The sequence below is a fragment of the Protopterus annectens genome, chromosome 1.part2, assembly GCF_019279795.1.
Source record: "Protopterus annectens isolate FY-2018-M chromosome 1.part2, PAN1.0, whole genome shotgun sequence".
Taxonomy (NCBI): Eukaryota; Metazoa; Chordata; order Ceratodontiformes; family Protopteridae; genus Protopterus; species Protopterus annectens.
In genome coordinates, this window is record NC_056727.1 from 903,633,602 (window position 1) to 903,659,718 (window position 26,117).

The window sequence follows — 26,117 nt, forward strand, 5'->3', positions numbered from 1 at the left end:
ATATCTAGGATATGTTGGATAGCCAGCTTGGAATCTAGTGGACAACTTAGGGGTTTACATTTAAGTATGTCTAACTTTCAATAATACAGACATGGAGGACATTGTCAAAGCCTTGGTCAGTTCAAGATAGGCAGCATGTACAACTGATCACTGTTCAACCCCTCTGAAACCTTTTCAAAGTTTATTAGGTTCAGGAGACTAGACCTGCCTTTCAAAGATCCAACCTAAGAAAGGTCTAGATCAGCTAAGTTGCCTGTGTCTGCACACACTAGTTTGGCTGTGGGCCTAAACTCACCTTGGTTTGTAGAGGGGTCACTCTTCTCTAGAGGAGTCATACTGCTTGTTCTCCAGGTATCAAGGACAAACCTTGTGGGTAAGCAAAGGCTTGGATATTGCATACTTGGCAATTATGACAATGCAGCCACTTATATAATCTGGTCTCACAGAAACATTATTTTTATCTTAGGGCATTGATTTTAAGACTTGTTCCAATGCTATTTTAATAGAAACTAAATTTTCAGGGATAGTGGGCGCAACAACTTGGGTAGGTGGGGAAAAGTTAGCAATAACTTTATCTGCTAATATATTAACTATATCCTTGGGATTTTAATGTCTGATGTTATTATGGATGAACCGTGCATTGCTAATAACTATTCCATCACTTCCTGACATAACCACAGAAATAAGCAGTTTCCTTTGGTATCTGTATCAATTTTATGTTTGTAGTCAAATAGATCACTCACGTTCATCGTTGGCATGTTTCAGTGCGGTCTTGAGGTAATGGGAATGGGGATTTCTCATGTCTTTCCATTATTTTTCTTTTGGTATACAGTTTATTAATATGGGAGTTCTACCAATGAGGTTTATTCCCGAATTTACTATTATTTTTAGGAGAGATGGGTACAGACTTTTCCATGTAGCTGTTACGATGTTGGTAACAATTGGAGGTGCATCTGGTGGCCCTCTCAGTTGAATTTATTTGCTGAGATTGCTGGAAATTTTTCATATCTCATCAACAAATTGAATTAGGTTTTGCCCTGGAGAAGTCCCTAAAGAGAGTATTTTGGTGGTGGGACGGTACCATTAATCCTGACAGAGAAAGTTGCCGATTTGTGGTCAGATTTAACCAGGGATGAGGAGATGTCTAGTGGGATAAAGACAGGGGCTAGGCTGGTAAGGTCCTGGGTCAAGGATATTATACAACTTCTAGTGGATAATTTTACAAGTTGTACCAGTGGATTGGTATTAAATCTACAAAATGAAGAGCAGAAACATTTTTAGAGATGCAAGTGTGCCAATCAAATCAGTTCGATTATTTTTAGAACATGGAAAAGCCTACATATGAGAAACATGGCTTTTCTGAACTGGAACAAATCTGTACCCACTCTGCTCCATGGAAGATCTAGAAATTGGTACACAAGGTCTGTCGTTATGGTGTGCACTAAACATGGTAAAATTCTGCACTAATTGTTTTCCTGAGTTGACATTCATGGCCACAACACATCTCCTGCTCTTTCATTATACATTACTTATCTCAGATGTGATTTGTGTGTTTATCAAACATTTGTTTTTATAACTGACTGGAACTATTACTCTGTTAGCTTTGACCATTAAGTGCTGGACACCACAAATTGTCTCCATTAAAAGAAAAAAATGGGGAATTAATTTCTTTCTACAATGATGATTTTTGATCAAGCCATGCTTTCATTTTACGGGAAACTCTCAGTTAACCAGCACCCATGAGGTCTGGTAGATGCCGGGCAACTGTAGTTTCTGGTTGCTTGAGAATTACTATTAAAAATAGGCCTGACTAATGCAATGTGCAACACGTGAAAATTGTTTCTTTGATTTTTTTTTTTTTTTTTTTTTGCTGGTTGCTTGAGTTCCTGTTAACTGAAAGTTTACTGTAGCACCTTCTAACAGTTATATTTCTAAATTAGTATCAGTACCCTATGAGATTATTTACTGTTTTCTGTCACTGGAAGCTCTGGTACAGTTCAAAGAACTTCTAGTTATTCTAGCAACTCTTCTTGCTTCTTTGGCAAACATCTTACATTCAGCATATCTGCCCTGTTTTAGTTTATATTTTCAGTTCACACTTCTGCAGATTAAGGAACATCCTCTGCAATCTCAGTGGTGCCTTGTAGAAAAAAAACTTATTGAACTTGTTTTGCATAACATTTACGGTTCATTTCCAACTGGGCATATCACTGACTGCACATGCGCTTCACTCACATGTCTCTTGCTAGGATTATAGCTTCTTTACCATTCTGACTAGCATTTACTTGCAACACCCACTCTGTGGCACAGGGAGTAAGAGCAGCGAGCTCCTGGTCAGAGCACAGATGAGGCAGGGTTCAAATCCACATCCAGAAACACAACTGCTTATTCAGAGCATGTTAATTTTGCTGTGCCAGAGAAACTAATTTCCTGAGCACTTCAAAACATTTTATGTTCACAGTTCCATTCTCTGGCTAAAACCCTGCTCTAACAACCTTCTTAAAGACATATATAGCTCAGGCAAATACTACATCATACTTGCACTCCTCTGCAATGCCAGACTGTTTTCTGATGTTGGCATTTACTCAATGGCTCGTTTTCTGGGTCAGGCTTCAGGCCTTCTGATATTAAAATCAAACATTTCAAACATGACACTCATTTTAATTTTTTCTTATATAGCTTGAAATTATGTTGTTTCAGTCTTCTTAGTAGGTTTATTATTGAATGGAGAACAACAATATCCAACATGTGGTGAGATCACACAGATAACATATGAAAATCTAGCATTTAACACCAGTATAGGTGATATGAAAATAGATGTTCAAGTAGATGAGAAAAGGGAAAATATTATCTGCACCCGTAGGAATTTCAATATTTTTAATTATACTGATATACAGATCACTGATGAGTATTTTAATTTATTTATTAAAGGGTTTACTTTTGTACCCACTAACATTCCAAAAATTGAAAATATTTTGTTAGACATTAAACTGTTTACGAGAAAATTAAACTTTACACATATGTTCAATGACAGGAATATTGTAAGCAAGGAAAGTACACTAAAGAGAGCAAGCATATTTAATCCCCCAATACAAAATGAAATCATGAACTTTGAGAGATGTGTAACTAGGAGGATACGTATGACTAACCTGTACAATACACAACCAGTTAGGAATTTAACTGAGGTTGAAATGAAATTATTGAAAGAGCTGAATAAAGATGATAAAATAAGAGTCATGAAACCGGACAAGGGTGGGGGTGTGGTATTCATGGACAAATGGGACTACACGACTAGAATGATGGATATTTTAGACAATGAGAAACAATATAGTAGAGTATCCAGAAATTAGATCAATATATCTTATAGACAGATTGACATAGTATTGGAGAACAACCTATTGCAGGGTTTGATTGATATGGATCTTGAGTCCCAAAACCAGTTATACCAGCTATTTTCGGAATACCGAAAGTCCACAAATCTGTATACGACCCACCTATGAGACCTATTGTCTCGTCCCAGGGATCTAAGACCCAACCTTTGGCAATATATGTAGATTCTAAATTGAAGCAGTTTCACAAAAAATATTGTCATATTTTAGTTGATTCCTGGGATTTTTTGAAGAAGATGGGTGAGTGTCCATACAACAATGACAGTATTTTTATCACAATAGATGTGAGAGACTTGTTTTCCATCATACCACAAGAAATGGGTATGATATGGTTTGAAGATATTTTAACTGAAATGAATTTGGTAACTAGTGATGAATTTAGGTTGGTACTAGAAAATATGGAGTTGGTTTTGAAATACAATTGCGTGTACTTCCAGGGTGAACATTTTCACCAAAAAGAAGGAGTGGCAATGGGCTCAGCCTGTGCCCCTATATACGCAAACATTATTATGCTATATTGGGAGAGCAAGTTCATATTTTTATCTGATTATTATAGGTACATTGGTAAATACTATAGATTTTTAGATGATATTTTTGTTGCATAGAATGGGCCACTTGATAAGGTAGATGAATTAATTGAATATATCAACCATACTACGACATTTTTAGAATTTACACATGACATTGGAAAAGATTTTATACATTTTTTAGATGTGAGGTTAGACAAGGATTACATAAACAAGTGTTACAAATCTAATATATATAGGAAGGAGCATTTTTCGAATGCTTACTTACATTTTGATAGTGATCATTCATATGTATTAAAAAAGAACATTATAAAGGGACAAATGATTAGGATGGGGAGGATGATTTCAGATGATATTGAATTTATGGAAGAGATTGAATTCATTGGCAAAATGTTCCAGGAGAGAGGATATCCGCCAGATTTGATACATGATGTAAAATACCAGGTTCAAAAAGGTAGAAGTAACAAAAAATATACTCCTTTATTAGTTAAGAGTAGCCATGCCTACACAGTTAGCGATGACGTGGATGGTAGTGCCCGAGAAATGGAGGGTGGTAACAATAACCACAACAAGAACGAAGTAAATTGTACACCATACTTAACCCTTACTTATTATCAAGGGATAGGACAACTTAGAAAATGTATCAACGAGACTTGGGAGGTGTTTAGGGAAATGGCCATCAAAACTGATGTATTTAAAAATGATATATGTATTTAAAAATGATATATGTTATAGTTACAGGAGGAATAGGAATATTAAGAACATCTTAGAGAAGAAGATGAACAATACACATGGTGCAAATAAAAAATGTGGGACATTCAAATGTGGTAGATGCGCGCAGTGTGCATTTATAGCAGGACAAAAGGAGATTAGAATACCCAGTCTTAGAACAACCCTGGTTGCTAAAACCTACAGTAGTTGTTATACAAAAGGGGTGGTATACCTTGTTTTCTGTAAGGTCTGCTGGAGCTACTATGTTGGGAAAACTGAACGACACCTACGATCCAGAATTTATGAACATGTGAGGGACATCAACAAACAAAACGAAAATAATGCTCTGTACAGACATGTTTTGGTCTGTAAGAATGCAGATTTTAAATTCTGGGTAATAGAAGAAGTAAAATGCCTTGAGAGAGGTGGTGATTGGGAGACCCAACTGGAGTTAAAAGAAATGATGTGGCAACTTAGATTGGACTCTTGTTGTGGTAAGGGCCTCAATGACCACATTTCCATCACCCCAGCATTGAAAATGCTTGCAGCTGACCCCAAGAAACACAAATTATGATCATTATTACCATTATTAAATAAAACTATTATGGATTTATTCCTAGGGTTGTTTACATTTTTACATTTTACAAGATATATTTAGCAACATATGTATTCTTTGTAATATTTCATCCTTTTACTTTGATTTTATTGGAACTGATTCCCTATATATATAAATTTACGTACAATCCTTGGTTTTTCATCCATTATGTGTTGTAAATATTTTAAATATTTTGAATATTTTATATATTGTTTAAATATTTTTTCTAAACAGTATAATATGTATTCTAACACAATTTTACATTCCTTATAAATAATTTACATTCCTTATGAATTTTTTAATATACATATATTTATTTATTATGTCTTGTATATTATATTACTATTTTACTGCAGTGGCTTTTTTACATACATACATATATATTTATATATTTTATCATATATATATATATATATATATATATATATATATATATATATATATTACATTTATTATACATATTTAATCATTATATTTATTATACTATATTTATATACTTATTTACTGTGTTTTTATACCTATCTACTGTGTTTATTCTTACTTGCAGATTATGCATTCATACAGGTCTTCAAATGTTTTTTAAAAGTTTTTAGTATTTATGGTAAGGTTGTACTTTAAGAAAAATGGAACCCATTAATTAATTATTCAATTAGATGCCAGCTGAATGGATTTGGTTAGTATAAAAGGGAGCTAGTATTGTTAAATCCTTGGATTCTGATGAAGTCTCAGTTTGGAGACGAAAGCTCTTAATCTAAGGTTCTAGTTGTATAAAAGAGTATCATTTTTACTATTTGATGGACCGTTTTAAGCAATAAACTGTTTTTGGTGTATTCCTGGCTGCATTCGACTGAATTTTTGAAGACGTCCTTTATTGTTGACCGGGACCGCATTCTGCTTTGTGATTTGTGTGGAAGTGTTTGGTTACAAGTTTTTAGCTTGAAATTATGTTTCAGTCTTCTTAGTAGGTTTATTATTCTCAGTTCTCTAGTCATATTATTCTTATGTCTTATCTTACACTAATTAAGTTACACATAACACCTCTGGTGCTAATAAAAACAGCACTGTGTACACATGCAGAAAGCACTGAAACTCCATATACAGCAGCTAAACAGCATTCAAAAAATTTCAAGATACGGTTTTGAAGAAGAATATTTCAGTTGTTACCCTTTACGTAGTCTTGTCAAAGCAAGAACACAGAGCTAAATCCAGAAAACAGTATAACTGCTGAGCACTGAAGTCAGTTTCTCTTGTCAGTTACCATGAATTTATTTTACTGGGGCAAGAAAAGCACATACTGGGTGGTAATAACATACGTGGAAACTTTCCAGAAGTAACAAGTCACCCCTAGTCATTCTGTCTGAATATATACCACACACACTTGATAAGATGATTATACTAGGAAAAAACTGTAAAGTGCTAAAACCCTTAAAAGTTTTAAAATAATATATCAACCTTCCCCTACATCAGCAAATTTCTAAACTGGTGACATCAAATAAGAATTAAAGTACCAAATACTAGAAAAATTGCTGTCCATTTTGAAGAAATTATTCATTCAAGCATTCAGTCTGACACATTCTTAGTAAATGTACATTTCCTTTTAGTTAGTTTTCTCCTACTTGCTGCCAACTGGCCATCACCCGGTAACAATCATCCATTTGTATTCCTTTATTGGATGAAAGCAAGGCTATGGCAATGCTATAATCAAGACAGCGATCAAAGGGACTGTTTCTTTCTTTTACACCTTGCTGTGCCCATTTACACTTGAAATGTCCCAAGAGGTGGATATACAACTCAGTAGTGTGATGGTTTGGCACCTTCATACACAGGTGATATCAATCCCACAGCCCATCCCCCTTGCAAGCAGACACTTATGCCCATTTTCAGTCCTCAGCAGGGATTGTCTGTAGACAATATTTCCCTGGATGCATGCTCCTATCTCCTCAGAGGGGTCACAGGCCAAGTTCTGCATCATCATCATTCTCCCTCACCAGCTGGATCCTCCAGTTAACCGGTGACTAATCAAACTTGAGACATCCAAGCCACAGCCATGGCTTTATCCTGCTACACAACAGCGCTATCATATTTGCAATTAGGCCATTTACTGAAATTATATATACAGAATAATAACATTTGATTCTCATCATACAAAGTACTCCTCCTTGATCTATAAACATAAGCCAATATTAATTGTACTGTTACTCAACCATGGATGCCCACTAGAATAAACAAAATCAACTTGAGTTGCTAATATTTCTAAACTGAGAATAAACTGGTTACACAGTACAGTTTCAAAAAGGTAAACACACAAAGACTTGAAATGCATGCGCCACTGACCATATGGTAATGGCATTATGCACTATCCTTTCACATAAGATGTGTTGTATAGAATGGTTATAGCTGGTATGATACTAGATATTTCGTCTAGAGGCTTACTAGATGCAGCCGAAAATTACCTTCAGGTAATGCATTGCTCATGCTCAGAACTGCCATTAAGTTGTTTACATCACTGTGAATGCTATCAGCAACACCGGGGTACTGTAAGAGAGAAAAACATGAACATGGTTAACACCAATTATTTTAAAATTGTGACTTTTGGATTTTTCTTTTTACCTAATAAAACATAGCTCAACTAAGCTGTATAAAAACAAATGTGAAACTAAATGCACCAAAAGAGCACAAAAAAACAAACAAGCAAAATACAATAAATTTAAATAATTATACATTAGGTACAAATCCATAAAAATATATGAGAATATAACGATGTTTCTTGACAGTCTTGCAGCTATATTTTAAACCTGTCATTTAGCTATAAAAATGCACTTATTGTATCAACACAATGGTCTACACAGTTATTAAATTCTTCCAAACAGCTGTAATGTAACTTGTGATGCCCACCACTGCTACCAGTATGTGATGGATACCAATATGTGCCATCCCCATGCTTGGCCAGTAATCAAAGAGCCTGAATCCTCACCATTGACACTGGAGAGGGACGTGCACTTGGGAGCACCAATGGATAAACTTAGTATTTCCAAATGCAGACATTTCTGCATCAAGTACAATTTCCCTTAAGAACACACAGGGAACACACTCATCCCGGAGTCTGGATGACTCTACATCCGTCTCCCTCCAGATCCCTAATAAGACTCCCCACTGGTACAGCTATAGGGTTAGGATCTCAGCTGAGTATCCAAACAAAGTTCTCCAGCACCCTCTCGGTGCACCCAGTGCTTCATGTCCTTGCCCCAAGTAGCTGACACACAGATTTGATTTTTCACATGCACATACATACACACCGGGGAAGGGCTGCACAGATGTACCTGCTGTGTCCCTTTCAGCCCAGAGTACAAGGTAGTTATCACTGCCACCAGATACTTCACAATCAGCTACTCTAAGGCTCTTAAAGGGTGTCCAATTATACTGAATAATATTAATACTAATACAAATGGTAGTAATTGACTAAGACGGCTAGGCCTTCTGGAGTGGCCCACACAGTGTCACCAAATAAATGTAAGTACTCTCAAAGGTTAGACACTTTTTATTGTGGCTGGCCCTTGTAGAAAGTTTAAATACATCTAATAATAAAAGAACATGAGAGTATTGAATATATATTTACAGTAAATCACAGAGTTCAGATCACAGGAAATTTTGAAAAGAACATTGATAGACAGACTCATACATATAAAGAAAAACACTCTCTAAACTAAGCTTCACTATATTCCTGACTGATCTAAAGAACTGTTGTTCCCTAGTGAAGTTACTTACTACCGCAAGTCAAGATGTTGTGGGTGAGCACCTTTCTAGTCAGGCTTTCCAAACAGTATACTCAATACTCAACCATTTTAAGCATTTGAGATTGAGGCATGGAAGCAGGTGCCTGAGCTTGGGTCGTTTTTTTTTTTTTAGGCGTAGTTCGTACCCTGGGACTTAGAAACTCGGTAGCTTTAGAAAGAACTGAAGACACAAAATAAGTAGTCTGTGTGTCAAGTATCAGTAGTGCGAAGAACTTCCTCTGAAGCCGGTGCCTGCTTAGCAGCTCCAGACTCATCGAAGGTAGAGACATCAGCAGGATCCTTTGTCAAAGAAGGGTCTCTGTAGCGGCCTGCGAATCCACAGGAGCGGGCATCAAGGGCTGTGAAAGCACCTCACTGAATACCGGTGAACTGGCGACTAGCTTAACGGAAGCGTTGTCTGCAGTTTTGGACCCTTGCGGTCTCTCTCTGTCTTTATCCTTGCGTTTTTTTCAGAAGATCTGTAGTCGGATGGCTTACTGAAGCCATTTCGGAATACGGAGATATAGAGTGAAAATATTTAGCTACTATAAGGGCCTGACGACATATAGTTTTGGCGTTGAACAAAGCATAAAAGCGACAGTGAGGGACGTCGTGGTCTGGGCCTAAACAGGTGACGCACTAAGAATGAACGTCTCCATGTGGTATTTGCTTTCCACAGGCGAGACAATTGTTAACTTTTTCTGACATCGGTTAAAGCAAGAAAAAAGGATCCCTAACGGGGTACTTAGCTTTAGAAGACTTCAACTTCAATTCGGAGATGAAACTCAGGTAGTAGCCGACTGGCACTTGTGCGAACTGCTTCTGCTTTGGGCTCCTCGGCAAGAAAGACTGATGTAATGGCATCGGCTGCCAGTCCTGGAGTGACAGCAGCTGATGCAGAAATACTAAGCCTCTGGTATTCGGGCCGACTGAGAGCTACCCCTGGCAGGATAACCCAAGTGTGATGACTGCAACACTGAAACATGAAGAACATCAGGGCACTCTTTCATACCCTCCTTAGAAACCTCTGACTCCAGCCAGGTCACTAACTGATGTGGATCTGTCTGGTCATAATAGGGGCTTTATCATAGGTTCATAGGTTCATACTAAGCTATCTGCCCTGAGGCAATTATAAGCCTAGCCCGATTCTGTATGGCTTACGCCACCCCTTGATTTGAGTATACTGTGCCCTTTATAAGGTTTAGTTTACTGTACCTCTGTCTAATAGTGACACGGGAGTAATCCCTGGGACAAACCTACGATCCCCCATCCACCTATCGAGATTCTTCTTGAAGAGATTCAGTGAGGTGCTCTGCCTCACATGAACTGGAATTCTATTCCAGAGCTAAGGGAGCCTCTGGGTTATGAACCTGTCCCTCCAGCAAGTTCTATTTATTTCTGTGCTGAGGTTCAAGTCCCTCAGTGTGGCTCTAAGGGATTTAGATTTACTGAGGTGGAGCATGTCCATTAATTCTGGATTTGACATAGCTTTGTATGTCAGGCATAGATCGCCTCGAAGTAGGCGGTATGCAACTGAGTAGAGCTGGAGTTTTTTTAACCGAGCAGCATATGGCATCCGTTTGAGACCCTTGATCCTCTTGGTGAGATACTTTTGGGGTCTTTCTAATTGCTGCAGGTGTCGGGTAAGGTACATCCCAAAAGGGGCATTCTATGGGCCTGATGAGGGATGAATAAAGGGGCAAGAATGAATAAAGGGGCAAGATTACCTCTCTTGATCTAGATGTGAAACCCTTCGTGATGAGGTGGGCTATGTAGAAGGTCTTTGAAAGGAGAGATTGCTATCAACTTGGGTCCCCAGGTCCCTAATAACTTTCTCTGTACTTAATGGGTTTCCGCCTATGTGGTAATTTGTGGGCACATTGTTTTTGCCAAAGGGTATGACTATACATTTTTTGGCATTTAGCTTTAAACCATGGCCCTGGCACCAGTTATATGCCTCTGCGAGACCTTTTTGAAGGATGTTTGTGTCAGCTGGAGAGTTGATCATGGCGCCCAGTTTGCAGTCGTCTGCGAACTTGGTGAGCCATAGTCCTCCCACGTTGGACTGTACCTCGGAAAAGTATATACCGATCAAGAGTGGTCCCAGGACAGAACCCTGTGGGACGCCACTTGTGACCGGTTTTGAGTCTGACATGGCTCCAGCAACTCTCACTCTGTGGGTTCTGTCTTTGAGCCAGTTTGCGACCCATCTTGTGACATAGGGGTTTATATTTAAGCTGGATAGCTTATCTATGATGCCCAAGTGGGGTATTGTGTCAAATGCCTTTGCAAGGTCCAGATAGGCTGTGTGGACTACCTTCTCTTCATCTATGGCTTTGGTGACTGTTTCGAAGAAGTCAACCAGGTTCAAAAGGCAGGATCTGCCCTTGACAAAGCCAAACTGGGTAGGATCTAGTGTCTGTAGGTCCCCAATGTCTTTGTTTATGAGCTCCATGATGATCCTCTCCATAGCCTTGCAGACTAAGCTAGTCAGGCTTATGGGACGATAGTTTCTGGGGTCCGTAGAGGCTCCACGTTTGTGGAGTGGGACCACTGTTGCTGTACGCCATTCTGTGGGCACATATCCTGTAGTGAGGCTGAGATTGTATAGCTGTTTTATTTGAGGGATTAGTTCCTCTTGGAGTTCATGTAGGACGCAACCTGGGATGCCATCTGGTCCCATGGAAGCAGTGTTTTTTGCTTTGGAGAGGGCAGCCTTCACCTGAGCATCAGAGATGTTTGGGAGGTAGCCCTCTGCTGGGATAGATACTTGCTCTTTTGATGGGGAGGGGGTGGAGAAGTTTGCACTGAACCTGTCTGCCAGGATATTGGCAATGTCTGTGGGTTCAGTGTATTTTTTGTCGTTTAGAATCAATTCAGAACAAGTCTGGGAGTTGCATCCCAGATTTCTAACATAACTGAAAAAAGCCTTATGATTGTCTTTGGTGTCCTGTGCAATTTTTCTCTCGAAGCTGGCCTTGGAGGATTTTATGAGGGATCGTAATTTTTTGCTAGTACTGATCAGAGATGCCTTCCCTATTAGGGATTTTGCTCTATCATGTAGTAGCTTCCTCCTTCTGTTGTACAGTTTATTTATGGCAGGGGTCCACCAGACTGGACGCCTGCCTTTGGATGATTGGGTCTTGGTTTTGTTTGGGATAGCATGATCCATGCATTCCTGGAGATGTCCGTAGAATGCGTTTATATAGGATTCTGCAGTTTGGGCCATAGTTTCCACTGGCCCTGGGGCCTTGAAGGATTCCACTTCGGTTTTGAGAAGTCAGAAGTTCGCTTTTGAGAAGTTTTTCACTGTGGTTTTCTGGGCTGGGGGTGGGGTCGGGATGTGGACATCCAGTGAAATTAATTTATGGTCTGATCTTACCACTGAGGGATATACTTCTGGTGTGGAGCACAGAGTCCCCATGTTGGTAATGATCAGGTCTAGTATGTTGTCCCCTCTTGCGGGAGTGGTGACTAGTTATTCCATAGCATTTGAATTTATAATTTCCAGGAACCTTTGGGCTAAGGTGCTGGGGCTTGAGTAGTGCTCCCAGTCAATGTTTGGGTAGTTGAAGTCGCCCAATATAATGGTGTTCGGAGAGATCTTCATGTTCTCCAATGTTTTCAGGAAAGCCAAGTGGGATTCCTGACTTTGAGAGGGTGGTCTGTAGGATGCTATAAACTGAAAAGCAGTCTTGCCCACTGTTAGTTGCACATGGATGGTCTCCGATACTTTGTGCAATGCCACTAACCTGGAGGTGTGGATATCCTTGATAAATATGGAAACTCCCCCTCCTTTTGTGGTTCGGTCTGGGTTTTGGGGCCGAAAAGCATGATATGATGTATAGCCTGGTAGTGCTGGGGTGCTGTCTGGAGCCTTGAACCAGGTTTCTGTCACTGCACAGATATCGATGTTCTCCATACTGAGGAGAGCTTCGACTGCGTGCATCTTGAGGTTAAGACTTCTGGCGTTTAGCAGCATTACCCTTAGTTTCTTGTTCCTTGTGCTGTCTATGGGGGTGGGTTTGACTTTTGCCACCCCCATAGTGCCTATTTTAGGCAAGGCTTAAGAGCCTTTGCCAATATCCGAAAGCCCAGTGGTGACAGGTGCAAGCCGTCCCTAGCGAAGCAACGTGGCTTGTCGAGCATGTCATCCCAGGCTGACAGACACTGGATCCCCTTTGAATGACACCAAAATTTTAGCCAATTGTTAAAATCGATCATTTTGTCTTTGTACTGTGGCATCATTCTAGGTGAGGGTAAGATGCTGCTCAAGGTCAGGGTCATACCAGCCTGGGCTACATGATCAGAGAGCTTCTCTATGTCTCTTTTCATGTAGTCCAGGGAGGTACGTCTCAGGTCATTCACACCAGCATGTAAAATGACTGAGTCATATTTGTATTTGCTTTGGAGTGACCTGAGTGCTTGCGTTATGTGGCGGATCCTAGCACCCGACAGGCAGCTCACAGTGACCTTCTCTTTATTCAGCCTGGTGAGCGGGACGTCAGTGTGTCTGACAATAGAATCACCTATTACAAGAGTATCAGGTGTGTTATTCAGCCTTAAGGGCTGTGGCTGCTTGGCACACTGACTTTGTGGGCTATGTGTTGTGCGTGTTTTGTTTTGAGGTAGCGTTTGCTTGGATGTCTGCTTTGGAGGTCTCTGTTGCTTAGGTAGATTTTTATTTAGAGCCTCCGAGTATGTTTTTGTGTATTTATGTGTTTGATTCGCTGATGTAGTGGGACTATGTGATACTGGAATTGCGTTGTGTGAGGTTACCTTCTCCTCCTGACTGGTTACACCAGTTTTGAGATGAGAGAGCTCAGCCTCCAGTTTGGCTAAACAGTTGCATCTCTCACATATATTTGAACCTGTTTGGAGGAGGAGAGGGTTGTCCGTGTACATGAGACAGTTGTAACATTGCCTCAAAATTCCCAGATTCACCAGCTGGACTGGAGAGGAAACCATTGACTGACCTTTGGACATGCTAGAGTAATATAGGGAAAATGAATTTAAGATGGACCAATAGAGGACAGGGTAATCGTAGAGAGTATAAGAGTAAGTAGTGCTTATGGTTTAATAGTGCTAACTTGTAGGATTACTTAATTGGACCAGAAGGGCCTTAGAATGAGAATATGGTGTTTAAATTGAGAGATAGAGCAGTTCTAAGGGAAAAAGTGAAGAGCAGACTTTGTAGAGCCAGGAATAGTTTAAACCCAATTAGGCGGCGCTGCCCGCTGTTGCGCTATGCACAAAATCGCGCAAAACCACGCAAAAGAGGGTTTTGAGAGGAAAATGGAGTTTTGGAATTTACCCAAAATGGCCAATAAAACTACAGTTTCAAGTCAGTAACCACTCCCACAGGGGCAGGCAGGCTGCTCAATGTTTTTCACTGCCACTGATCAACAGAGAGACTTCCCTTTAGCCCAAGCAAAAAATGGCCTCACAGAAACTTACAAACAGTTCAAGAACAGCAAGCCCACTATGTCATAGTGCCAGTTTGCAGCTATGCATTTCACTGCTAGAGCACATAAAAATGTTTTATGCAAACAATTTGCAAAATATTTAAAAGCTGTGATGAAAATTTCACACCAGCTACTCAACAGTGCGGCCACTATTATTTCTTTTAATGAGCAAGTTGGCCAGGTATCAAGCAATTTCATGCTTCTAGAAAAGTTGCAATTAATGTGTCTTTAAAATGTGTGAAAATATACATCTGGCTACTGTTCCTCATGAGATGATGCTCAAATATAATGGCTTTAACAATTCAGGAGAGATTTCCCTCTACACATTTAGGTGGTATTACTACCTACACCAATAGCTCTCAGAAATAAAAACAGAATATTAATTATCTTTCAGCACACAGCAAAGGAAATCAAAACAAAAGCATGCACACATGTGTACATTACTACAGAACACATTCTGAATAAGCAAGTGCTATGAAGATACAACATACATTCATGAGTATATGCAACAGCTCACCTGTATCTTCATGGCAACTTCTCTCCCATCCTTTAACCTAGCAAGATGCACTTGACCAATAGAAGCAGCAGCAAAAGGTCGCTCTTCAAAGAACTCCACTTTATCTCTCCAATTAGGACCCAGGTCATTGCTCAAGGCTTTCTGTTGGATAAAAGTATGTGGAAATTACTCAAGTTTTAATCTTCATCAATTTAACGTTTTATATCTTTATTATACATATATCAAAGTATTGAACACTCCATATATTAGTGTTAATTTATTGCAAGACATACATTTAAACTTAGGTTTCCTTTTTGGTAATGTTTATTTCAGAATGACAACTTTTTGGTCTTTGCTGAACTGACTCCTACTAGCACAGAGTGTTGCAGAATATGAGACAGTTACAGTACTTCTGCTTCTGCTTGATTATGGTATTAAAATCAATATCCTTGAAAAACTCTTACACAAAAAAAAAGTAAGTCTAAAACAGATACCAGAGAAACTCAGGATTAACATACTACTAATGTGAGGTATTGTATGTGATACAGCATCTTTAAGAAACAATATAAAGATGAGAAATATAACATCCATGAAAAAACACACCCAGAGTTATGTCCCTGGGCAGACAGTTGTGTGATAAGCATACTACGCTCAGACACATTTGTACTTTATTTCAGATGTGAGGCCCCCCTCACCCATGTAGCAGGCACCCCCCCCCCATAGCAAGGCCTATTCACAGGTGATTACTAGGCTAATGGTACATGAGTTTACAAGCCTAGCCAGTAATACCCAGGATACGACAATATATCTTAATTCCCCAGACATGGGATGGGGTAGTATCAGGGTAGTGGGTCTTTAGGTGTTGGAGCGAAGAGTCATTTTACAGATTTACTTTGTCCATTAAAGACATGGGCAGTACCCCAGGAGTGAATTTATGATTTCCCATCATTTATCAAAATTCAAACAAGATTTGTTTTACAAAGATGGAAAGTTGGGAAGTGTATTCCACAGATGAGGTAGCCTTTGGCATATGAATCTGTCTCTCCAGCAAGTTCTGTTAGAGTCACAAATAAGGTGGAACTCATTACCCTTGTATAATTTTTCCTGTGAATATGTAACATTTTCATCAAGGCTGGATCAGAGAATGCCTTGTAAGTCAGGCTAAGTCACCTCTCAATAAACTATATCAGATGGAGTAGGGGATAGGGCCTTTAGTCAGTCTGCATAACAACAAGTGTACTACGCTTTGTATTTTTTTTTTTGTGAAAACCCTCTGTGGTCACTCCAACTGGTGTAAGTACCTGGTTAGGTACATGCAGTAGGGAGCATCGTAATCGATTATGGGCCTAAAGAGTACAACAGCAATGTGACTTCCTTTGATCCTGATGCCATGCCTTTACTTAACTTATAAAGTTGAGTCACATATTTCCTCACTCCCGTAGATACATGGTGGTCGAAGTTTAGGTTACTATCTGTGTTCCTAAGTACCTCAGCACCTGGTCTACTTTAGGGGTGTGCTATCAATATTAAAAGTTTGCAGGGATATCTGATTTACTGAAGGGTATGATTACACCTTTTTAGCATTTAGTCTCAGACCATGGTTTTGGCATCAATCATTTGTCATTTTAGGCCTGTTTGTAGGATGTCAACATGACTTGGGGATTCAGTGATTGCTCCTAACTTACAGTCATCAGCATACTTGGTGAGCCAGATGCCCCCAACATTGGCCTTCACTTCAGAGATGTATATGCCAAACAGGAGGGGTCCCAAAACTGAGCCCTGTGGCACACTGCTAGTAACAGGTTTCTTACCAGAAGGGGATTCACCTATCCGGACATCTGTCCGGTCAGGGAAACAGTTTGCTATCCATCTGATGATGTGGGGGTTTATGCCTTACTCAATAAGTTTATCTATGATCCCTGAATGGGGGATTGTGTCAAAAGCTTTGGCCAGGTAAGCTGTGTGTACAGTTTTACCCTCATCCATGGTCCTAGTGACTTTCTCAAAGTAGTCCACCAGACTCAGCAGGCACTACCTCCCTTTGACAAAGACAAATTGGGTCTGGTCCAGTGTTTGGAGATTTCCTACATTGCTATTGATCCCATTATAATTAACTCAATGGCCTTGCAAAACAGACTGGTCAAGCTTATGGGTCATTAGTCCCCTGGGTCAGCTGATGGGCCTTCCCTAGTGTGTAGGGACAACTGTTGCAGTCCTACATTCCTCGGGGACAAGTCTGGAGGCTGTGTTCAAAGAGGATTTTTGGTGGCCCTGACAGATTTTATTTAAAGCTATTTAAGTAGTATTCTGGAATATTGGGAATAAAAGAAACCATACACACAAACAGTAAGAGAAGGTGAAAGAAGAGAATTAAAGAAAGCAGAAGTAAGAATAAAGCACCTGGTGAGGATAAGTAGCAAAAGGGAAAAAGGAACTGGACTGGTATAAAATATGGGACAGCATCATTTCACCACTGGGTAATGAACTCAAAGAGGTAAGAGCATTTATTTGCATTAACAAAGATACTTTTTGTGACTTTTTTTCCTGAAGAGGTGCAGTATATGAAATAATTCTTAGAATATGAAAAAAGAAAGAATGAAAACCTTTGAAACTTATAAGTTGTGTAGGCATTTAACAGAGAAGCTAAAAAAAAAAAAAAAAATATATATATATATATATATATATATATATATATATATACATATATATATACATACATACATACATACACACACACACACACACATATATATATATATATATATATATATATACATAGATACATACACACATATATATGTACACACACATATACATACATAAACACACACACACATTATATATATATATATATATATATAAATAAATATATATGGGACCTCTCTTGTTTGGCATCTACTTCCCTGAAGTACAGGCCAACACTAAGGGACTCTGGCTAACAAAGTTCGCAGATGACTGCAAACTGGGAGCCATTGCTGAATCCGCAAATGATGTGGATAAGCTACAAAAGGGCCTTAGAGAAACAGATGCTTGGTGCCAGAGCCATGGGCTCAAGCTCAATGCCAAGAAATGTATAGTTATCCCCTTTGGGAAAAAAACATGTAACCCGTGAATTATCACATAGGTGGCAGTACACTAAACACCGAAAGTGTGATAAGAGACTTAGCGACACAGGTGGACAATGGTCTCACCTTCAATAACCACATAGCCACAACAGTCAGGAAATCCTTCTATGTGGCACACCTCATCACTAAGGGCTTTTCATCCAGAAAAAAGGAGGTCATTCCTACTGTACTCATGCCTCAGACCCATTATAGAATACAACACCCCATTTGGTATGTACCTCTCAAGACATCTGCAACAATTGGAAAGGCCACAGAAATACCTCGTTAAAAGAATCACAGGACTAAAGCAGATGCCCTATGCTGACCGCCTTAAAAACTCCAGCTATACTCTGTGGCATATTGTCTACTCTGAGGCGATCTCTGCTTAACATACAGGGCCATGTCAAACCCAGAGCTGTTGGACTAGCTACACTTAAAGAAATCCCAATCCCTCAGAGCCACACGCTCAGAGGATCTAAATCTCGTCATCGCAATAAACAAAATATGCTGGAGGGATAGGTTCCTGACCCAGAGACTCCCCAGACTCTGGAATAGACTGCCCATACATGTCAAGCAGAGCGCCTCTTTGGCCCTCTTCAAAAGGAACCTTGATGATTGGATGGGAGAAAGGAAAGGGATCACGTCAGTCACCCTGCTAGACAGGGGTCCAGGGAAGTAAAGAGCGTGAGAAGAAATAAGCAGGGAATTGTTATGGCTATGCTTGCATACCAGCCTATGAACCAACCAACACACACACACACACACACACACACACACACACACACACACACACACACACACAGTGCCTAGAGATGTAATGGACATTACAAAGATCTATGACAATAGGGGTTTATGGACTGGGAGATGGGAGTGTGCTGTTATATTAAAAAAAGCAAAATGACAAAATAATACATTTGCCAAGTATAATTAATGTGGGGAGGGGGCGATAAGGGATTGGTTAGATACTGGGGTCAACTAAAGACATTTTTATAGTGTGGTAAAAATTATCATTTGATTAACAGACAAAATGTTTTACTTCTGGTAAAGTTAGTCATGATGTAAAAAAGCTATGCAAAAAAGTGTGAAAAATAGGACATTCATGGATGAACTGTAGTGCTAAAAAGAATTATACACAGGAAACAAAGTCAGACCAAGGTAGGGAGAAAGTTTTAGTAGATCATACAGAAGAAACGCAGAAAAAAAAATAAATGAGGAAAACGTAAGAATGGAAATGAAAGAATATACGAGGGAAACAAAAGAAAAAGGAGAGAGAGGAAGAATTAACTCAAGTGATGAGGGGAAGATAAATGGATAAGAGTTAAAAAGTTAAATAAATTCTACTGGGAAAAAGAGTGAAAAAAGTGCAATTTTAAAAATACAGGTATATAAGGAAATAAATAAAAATAAGAAAAGGATAAAAGCAACAGTTACTCTTCTGTAAAGTGAGAATCCTAGCCATTAATGTGAATAAGAAAGAATACTCCACCAAGGCTAGGAGTGGTGGAATGGTGTAGAACGTTAAATATGAATATTACAGTATTAACAGACATAAGGACAACAACAGAAGAAAGAATGCAAGTTAATGGGTTATGGGAAGGAAAGGTTGTATGGAACATGGGAGAAGAAAAATGCTCAGGCATAGCAATTTTATGTAAAGAATGTACAGACATTGTGGATTATACATTAGTAGTAGGAAAAATAGTAACACTAGATATATGATGGAAGAACCAAACATATAAGGTGATTATACTCTATGCATACACATTACAAAAACAGAGAGAGAGTAGGTTTAGGAAAATACTTGATTATGTTGGTGTGAATATACAAGTGATAGTAGTGGAAGACTTCAACTATGATTTAAGACGTAGACAAAAAGAAATTCAGATGTAAAAGTGATTTCAGATATCATCAAAAGTTGTAAAATGTACTTATGAAGAAAAACACTGGACATACAAAAGGAGTAATTTGAGAAATGAAACTGATTTTGTAGTTTGAGAGTTTAAGGATATTACATCAAGGAGTTGAAATTACTGGTTTTTCAGACCATGCAGCAATCTGGGTGGCTATTCAAGAAAGAAATAGACTATACAAAAATAGGTAGAGAGATAAAAAAAATTAATGCATCAGAGTAAAATGAGTATGTAAAGGAAATAATACATCAGCTATGGTTAGATCATATAAACATGAAAAGATTTTATACAGACTGGACAAGCTGGTAGGTAGCTCAGTTTAAAAGAAAAAAAAAACAAAACAAAAAAGTGCTGGAATGGCAAAGGACAAAAAGAATACAAGAGAGTTGCAAATAGGGAAATCAGTAACAAAGTCTTAAAAAAACATTATAGACAATAAGAGTTTCTAGAAAAAGAGAAAACATTATAGGAAATGAACAAAGAGATTAAAAATGTTATTCAAAACAAAGATTTTTTTTTTTACAAGAAAGAAAAGTAGCACCATACCCCGGTAAAATGGTTAAAAACAATGAGAAGAGAGTTACGGACTGATGGATGTACAGTGAACACACAAAGAAATAATGAAAGACATTCTGAAACCTTTTTCCATGTATGACACTAGAAGAACAAAACAGATGGAACTTAAAATTAAGTGAAGACAACAGTAAGAGAATGGAAGAAAAGATTACGATAGAATTTAAAAATGTGTTGAAAACAGTAAATATAGAAGCAGCTACAGGTTTAGATGGACTTGAATATCCAATGTGCAAGGACATGCAAGAAAGGCAAAAAGAATATTTTTTACAGGTTGAATGAATGGTTTGAAAAACGGGTAAATGATGAACAATTATGTGCGGATGGAATGAATATGTACGGGTGCAATGAAATTTATATGGAAAAAGGGAGAAAGAATAGAAACTGGAGACCACTAGTATTAAACAATGTTGACTACAAAATGTTTATGAAAATAGTAGGAAAAAAAGAGCAGTAAGGCTAATAAGTTACTGAATGAAACTTTCTTGGAATAAAAGAAAAAGGAAGCCAAGAACTTTTAATAAGAGGATTGGCAGATGATGCAAGTGAAGCATTTGACAACATACAGCATGAAGCATTGTGGGAAATTTTGAATGAATATAATACAAGTAATAAAATAATCAACATTTTGAAATCAGTATACAACAAAAATAAAGTAGAACTAGTGATTAATGGCTGGTTAAGTAAGACAATAGAAATAAAAAGTGGTATTAAATAAGGATGCCCAACAAGTAGTCTATTGTATTAATTATGAATGAGGTGAACCACTGCAAGCAATTCTGCACATAAAGACTTCAACCAGAAATATTTAAAGTCTATGATGAGTACTCTAAATCTGATTGCAGTGTTACTAGTCACCATGCAGCTTCAGCTGCAGTTTATACCACTTAGTCCAACATCTAGAACCATCAATCCAAACTAGAACCAAACATAATGATACATATAAAAATTAGCCACCTTGGTGCTTTATCAGTATAAATAAACTATTTAAGAAAAGAAACAAAGTCCTACAGCAAATTAAATCTACCCACATTACAGTCCATCAAAAAGGTCAGCAAGGAACTCAGCATGACCATCAGAAATGTCAAAGCCAAGTTAACTACAAATCCTTCTTTAATTAAATTAATTTTCTGAACTAATCCCAAATGGCATTAAGCAGGGTGACATTAAATATATGGTTTACTTATCAGCAGGCAGATTTAGTGCTAACTAACTCAAACAGTTACTGAAATTCATCAAATTTCTCCAAGTCCCACACATTCCTATGATCATCACGGAGCAGGTCTTGACTTATCCAAAACTCAAAACAGCAGTCATCTAAAACTTACAGTACGTCATTCCAAATGGACAAAGTAGTCAGGGGCCTTAGCTCATGACATGACAGCTCCTTCTCATTTAAAAGCAGCTGGGAAATCATATCTAGCCCAAATCATTCAAATACATCTCATCCAGGTCAAAAGACATTACCATTCCATTATCATGCCCTTTTGGTACGTACCTCAACATACATTATATGCAGCTAAAGATTCCCCAAAGGTTCCCAACTAAAAAGATCATTGGTCTAAAACACCTTGAAACTCTACCCCTATATTCTGCCTAATAAGCACATAAGAAGAGATCTGTATCTTGCATTTCATACCAAAGACCCCACCTTACTGAATCTGTTATCTCCTTAAGACAAGCATCTCCATAAATACTCAAAAGATCTAAATCTCCATCAACAAAAATATAATATGTTGGAAGAACAAAGATATTATTCAATAATTAACAGACAGAAGTGTATCATACCTGAGCATTTTAATTTAGTTTGAAATTTGGTAATTGAGTAAGTTGAATGGTCACTCGACCCCTTTAAGCTACAACCCATGCTCCATAGGAACAAAGTACATAACACAAAAAGGAAAATGATTTTTTTGAGCTGTGATACAGGAATGGAATTGCTTAGAAAGGCCTTGCTGAGCATAATTATAGTGGCTGCCAAAAAAGCAATTACTAGAAAATGGAAATCAAAGTCTAAACCATCTGTACTAGAAGTAGTGAATATAGTAACAGAGATTAAGAACCGGAAGTGGGATGTTTAGAAAGGAGCAAACTGCACAGAAGGAAATGGGAATTGTGAGAACAACACAAGCAGAATTATGTTTTGGAGGAGGAATGAGGTTTAAGGGAAGGCAGAAATTTGAATGAGCTATGTAATGGCCGACTGACAATGACTAGATAGAGAAGTGGTGTACAATGTTTGCAAATGAAGTGGTGTACAATGTTTGCAAATGAAATGTCAATATGATGTGTTTTCATTTACATAAATATGACTGCCTGGGTCACAAGTGACAATTTAATAAACTGTTTCTTGTTTAAAAAATCAGTAACAAATGTGAAAACATTCTACAGCATGCAATAACAAAAATGCACATCAAAAGTATATACACACAGAAAACAGGCAGCAAGAAACAATATTTCAAGCAATGTGGAAATGTACATTTACAGTACTTGTAGGATCATAGAAGAGATGACTAGTCTATCAACCTGGAGGTCATTTCAAGCCTAGCCATTTCATCCCAATGTAATACCATAGAAATGTTAGTTAACACCAATGACTGCATTTAGTAATGAATGCCCATGTCCAGGAGGGTTGTCAGTGCTACTTCCAGTAAGAATTTACAGTGCCTCATCCACTCATCCAGGTTCCTTTTTGACATTGTCATAGAGGTGCTCTGTTTCACATGAATAAAGATGCGGCAGTTGCCGGGAGATAAATCTGTCCCTACAGCATGTTTTATTTAAGTCGCAGGCCATATTTAGGTCCCTGGAACAGGTGGCCCTAGTCCCATTTGATGTACTCATATGCAGCAAGTTCATTAGTACTTGCAGGGTGATGCCCAAAATATAATATTTGTAAGCATTCCAGTTACAACAGCAGCTGTCACAGCTTAAGAAAAAGAGAGATACACTTGAACAAAATATTCTGAAGAGACTGATTTTCAGTTCTGAAGTAGACAGAGAAATGTATCAATGTCGGTTATGTATGCATGCATACAACAATGTGCGTGTAGATATATGAATATATTCTAAATCATTCACAAGAAGAAATACTGAAACATATATACATCATTTCAGCACATCAACAACTACAAATAGGGGAATGCTCTCCTGTCCTGATTGGTTAGCTAAAAAACACAAACAGTACTACAGACTCACTTTGTCCAACCACTGCTACTGCAAGGGAATGGGTTTTTCCCCTTTATCAATTTTTTCCCTGAACGTGACAAGTGTCCGGTGGCATAGATCTGGCTTACCAAGTTGGTGATAGGAAGTCTCATTACCATGTGGATGGAGCACTCATATGCATGAGAAGTTCAGAGGAGGTTCCTGTGATACCAAAAGCCCTTATGTCAGACATCAAGGGCTGGAGTTAGCACCCAAGAGAAAAAAAATGATGAATTATGAGTGCCTGCCTCAGAGCTCATCTTCTGTCCTATAGTAGAATGTATGGGCTTAACTGATCACAGACGGATGAAGGCAGGCAGTGTGTGTGTGTGTGTGTGTGTGTGTGTGTGTGTGTGTGTGTGTGTGTGTGTGTGTGTGTGGCAAAAATAAATAAACAAGTGGCATATCTTCTTAACACAGCTGGAATATGTTGTCCCTTTGTAGTCAACTAATGACAGTTTCTCTTAGTCTGTTACCATAAAATAGTAACAGGCTAACCAACCCTATAAAAGTACTCTTCAGTTTTTACTTTTATAAGACAAAATGAATCTAGTGCTGCTTTTTTTCCCCAGGGAAAAATGCAAATCTGTAGAAAAAGATCCACTTCAAAAGAGCCAAGTCAGACAGTGAGGTCAAATGTTACCTATAAGTCTTAAAAAAGGTAGATATTTTTCTGTGTAAAAGTTTGCATCCTGTCATAGACAAAAAGAGTTCTCCAAGAGAATGGGCAGCTTTCGGGGGGGGGGGGGGGTGTTATATGGGCAGAAGACTGGAATACGGTCTTTGGGAAAGATTCGGTTCAGGAAGGTCTCCAACGAAGAACTCCAATTCTGGGCAAATTTTTGAAAAAGGTATGCTGCTACAATGTACATGGTTGAAGAATATGGGGGAATTAGCCATGAGCCATTCTATTTATACCCGTTTTCCTCCTTGACTTAGTAGTTTCTTTTCAACAGACATAATTCTCGTATCCAAAGAATATTTTATTTGGCTTATACTTTAGAGATTATGCTCACTTGGATTTGGACCATACCCTCTACAGTTATAGCTCTTTAAGATCAACTTACCTACACATTACAGGTTAAGTATGCAATTTTGCAAGGTACAAGCTTCTAATACTTGGCTAGATTTCTTTAAAAGTGGGACAGGTCTAATGAAGGGCTCACCATCTCCTCTGTTTTTTTGCAGTAGGATCTGTTCAAAGTGAATCTGACACATGGTTGAAAGATTAGACCTGTGCTAGGATTAAAAACATTGGTCAACTTTTAAAGGATTTACAGTCAAAATTGCTTAAACAGCTGCTTTTGCCTTCCTAAGCAGAACAGGAAACTCTGCACATTATGGTTAACACATTAAAGATGACAGAGACTGTTAAACTATAAAACTTACTATGATAAAAAGGCACTGAAAATTCTCAGGCAGAGCAAAAGCATTTGGCATTATGCTGTTAACAGCTGTAGGAAGATAACGTAGTGAAGATTTGTGATATCAAATCAGGGTTAATTTTCAGCAACTCAAAGGAAACTGCTGGGTAAAGTTACTATCAACATGTATGTGTCATTTCTGGTGAAGTCCTGAGTATGGCAGGGTGATCTGACTTCAACTACCGTCAGGACTAGCAGAAAAGGTGGGTAGGTTCGTCCTGGTGGGGGGGGGGGGGGGGCAACCAGTCACACACACACGCTATCCCTCAGAGGAGGGGCAGTGATGCAAATGGGTTACCTGGAGTTGGCATTAGCCTCACCAGGTCACTAAGGGATACTAAACTTGGTAGTGAGTGAGCCACATCAATGATGTAGCCTTGCATATCTCCCACAAAGGGGGTGGGGCTAGACTATTCCAATGTCCTCAATGCTGAGATACTGGCAAGAGCACAAAATACATCTATGGCTGCCTGAATGAAGGCCTCCCACACCCACATACTGCTTTCTACTTGGCTTCTGCTGCAACCACAGAACAGATGGCAAAATGGGCACAGTCAGATCAAGGGAAGGCTAGATGTTCAGCAGGTAAGTGGGGCAAAAATTGCCTAGAAAAAAAATTACCCATATCTGTACTTGGGGGAGGAACTTTCTTGCTTGACCAATTACACTGATCAATATTTACAAGCTCTTCATTACCCGTTTCATCCCCGACAGTCAAGCACTCTATTTGATGATTCCCAAGAAAGAGTTGAAGAAAGCCAAGATCCACGGCTTAGAGAGCATCCTCTCGGAGATAAAGTCCATCTTGCAGTTTACTGTTTTTCTTAATTATGTCCTTAAAACTGAAAAGGCATCACAGTTGTTTCTAAAAAAGGAAGGGATTCCTATTTACTGGGTTGTACTGTATGATCTTGATTCTTAAACGGTCTACAAATTTTTTTGC

The 26,117-nt window shown here is 38.6% G+C and overlaps 1 protein-coding gene across 1 annotated transcript in view; it reads right to left on the reverse strand.

Annotated features, from left to right (window-relative positions):
• COQ8A (coenzyme Q8A) overlaps nucleotides 1-26,117 on the reverse strand; it is a 571,755-nt gene that overhangs the window by 319,801 nt on the left and 225,837 nt on the right. Inside the window, exons 8-9 of the mRNA XM_044059595.1 lie at nucleotides 14,978-15,118; nucleotides 7,676-7,757 (exon numbers count right to left, since the gene is read on the reverse strand). Of these exons, the coding sequence (XP_043915530.1) occupies nucleotides 7,676-7,757; nucleotides 14,978-15,118 (223 nt within the window). The remainder of the gene's footprint in view (nucleotides 1-7,675; nucleotides 7,758-14,977; nucleotides 15,119-26,117) is intronic.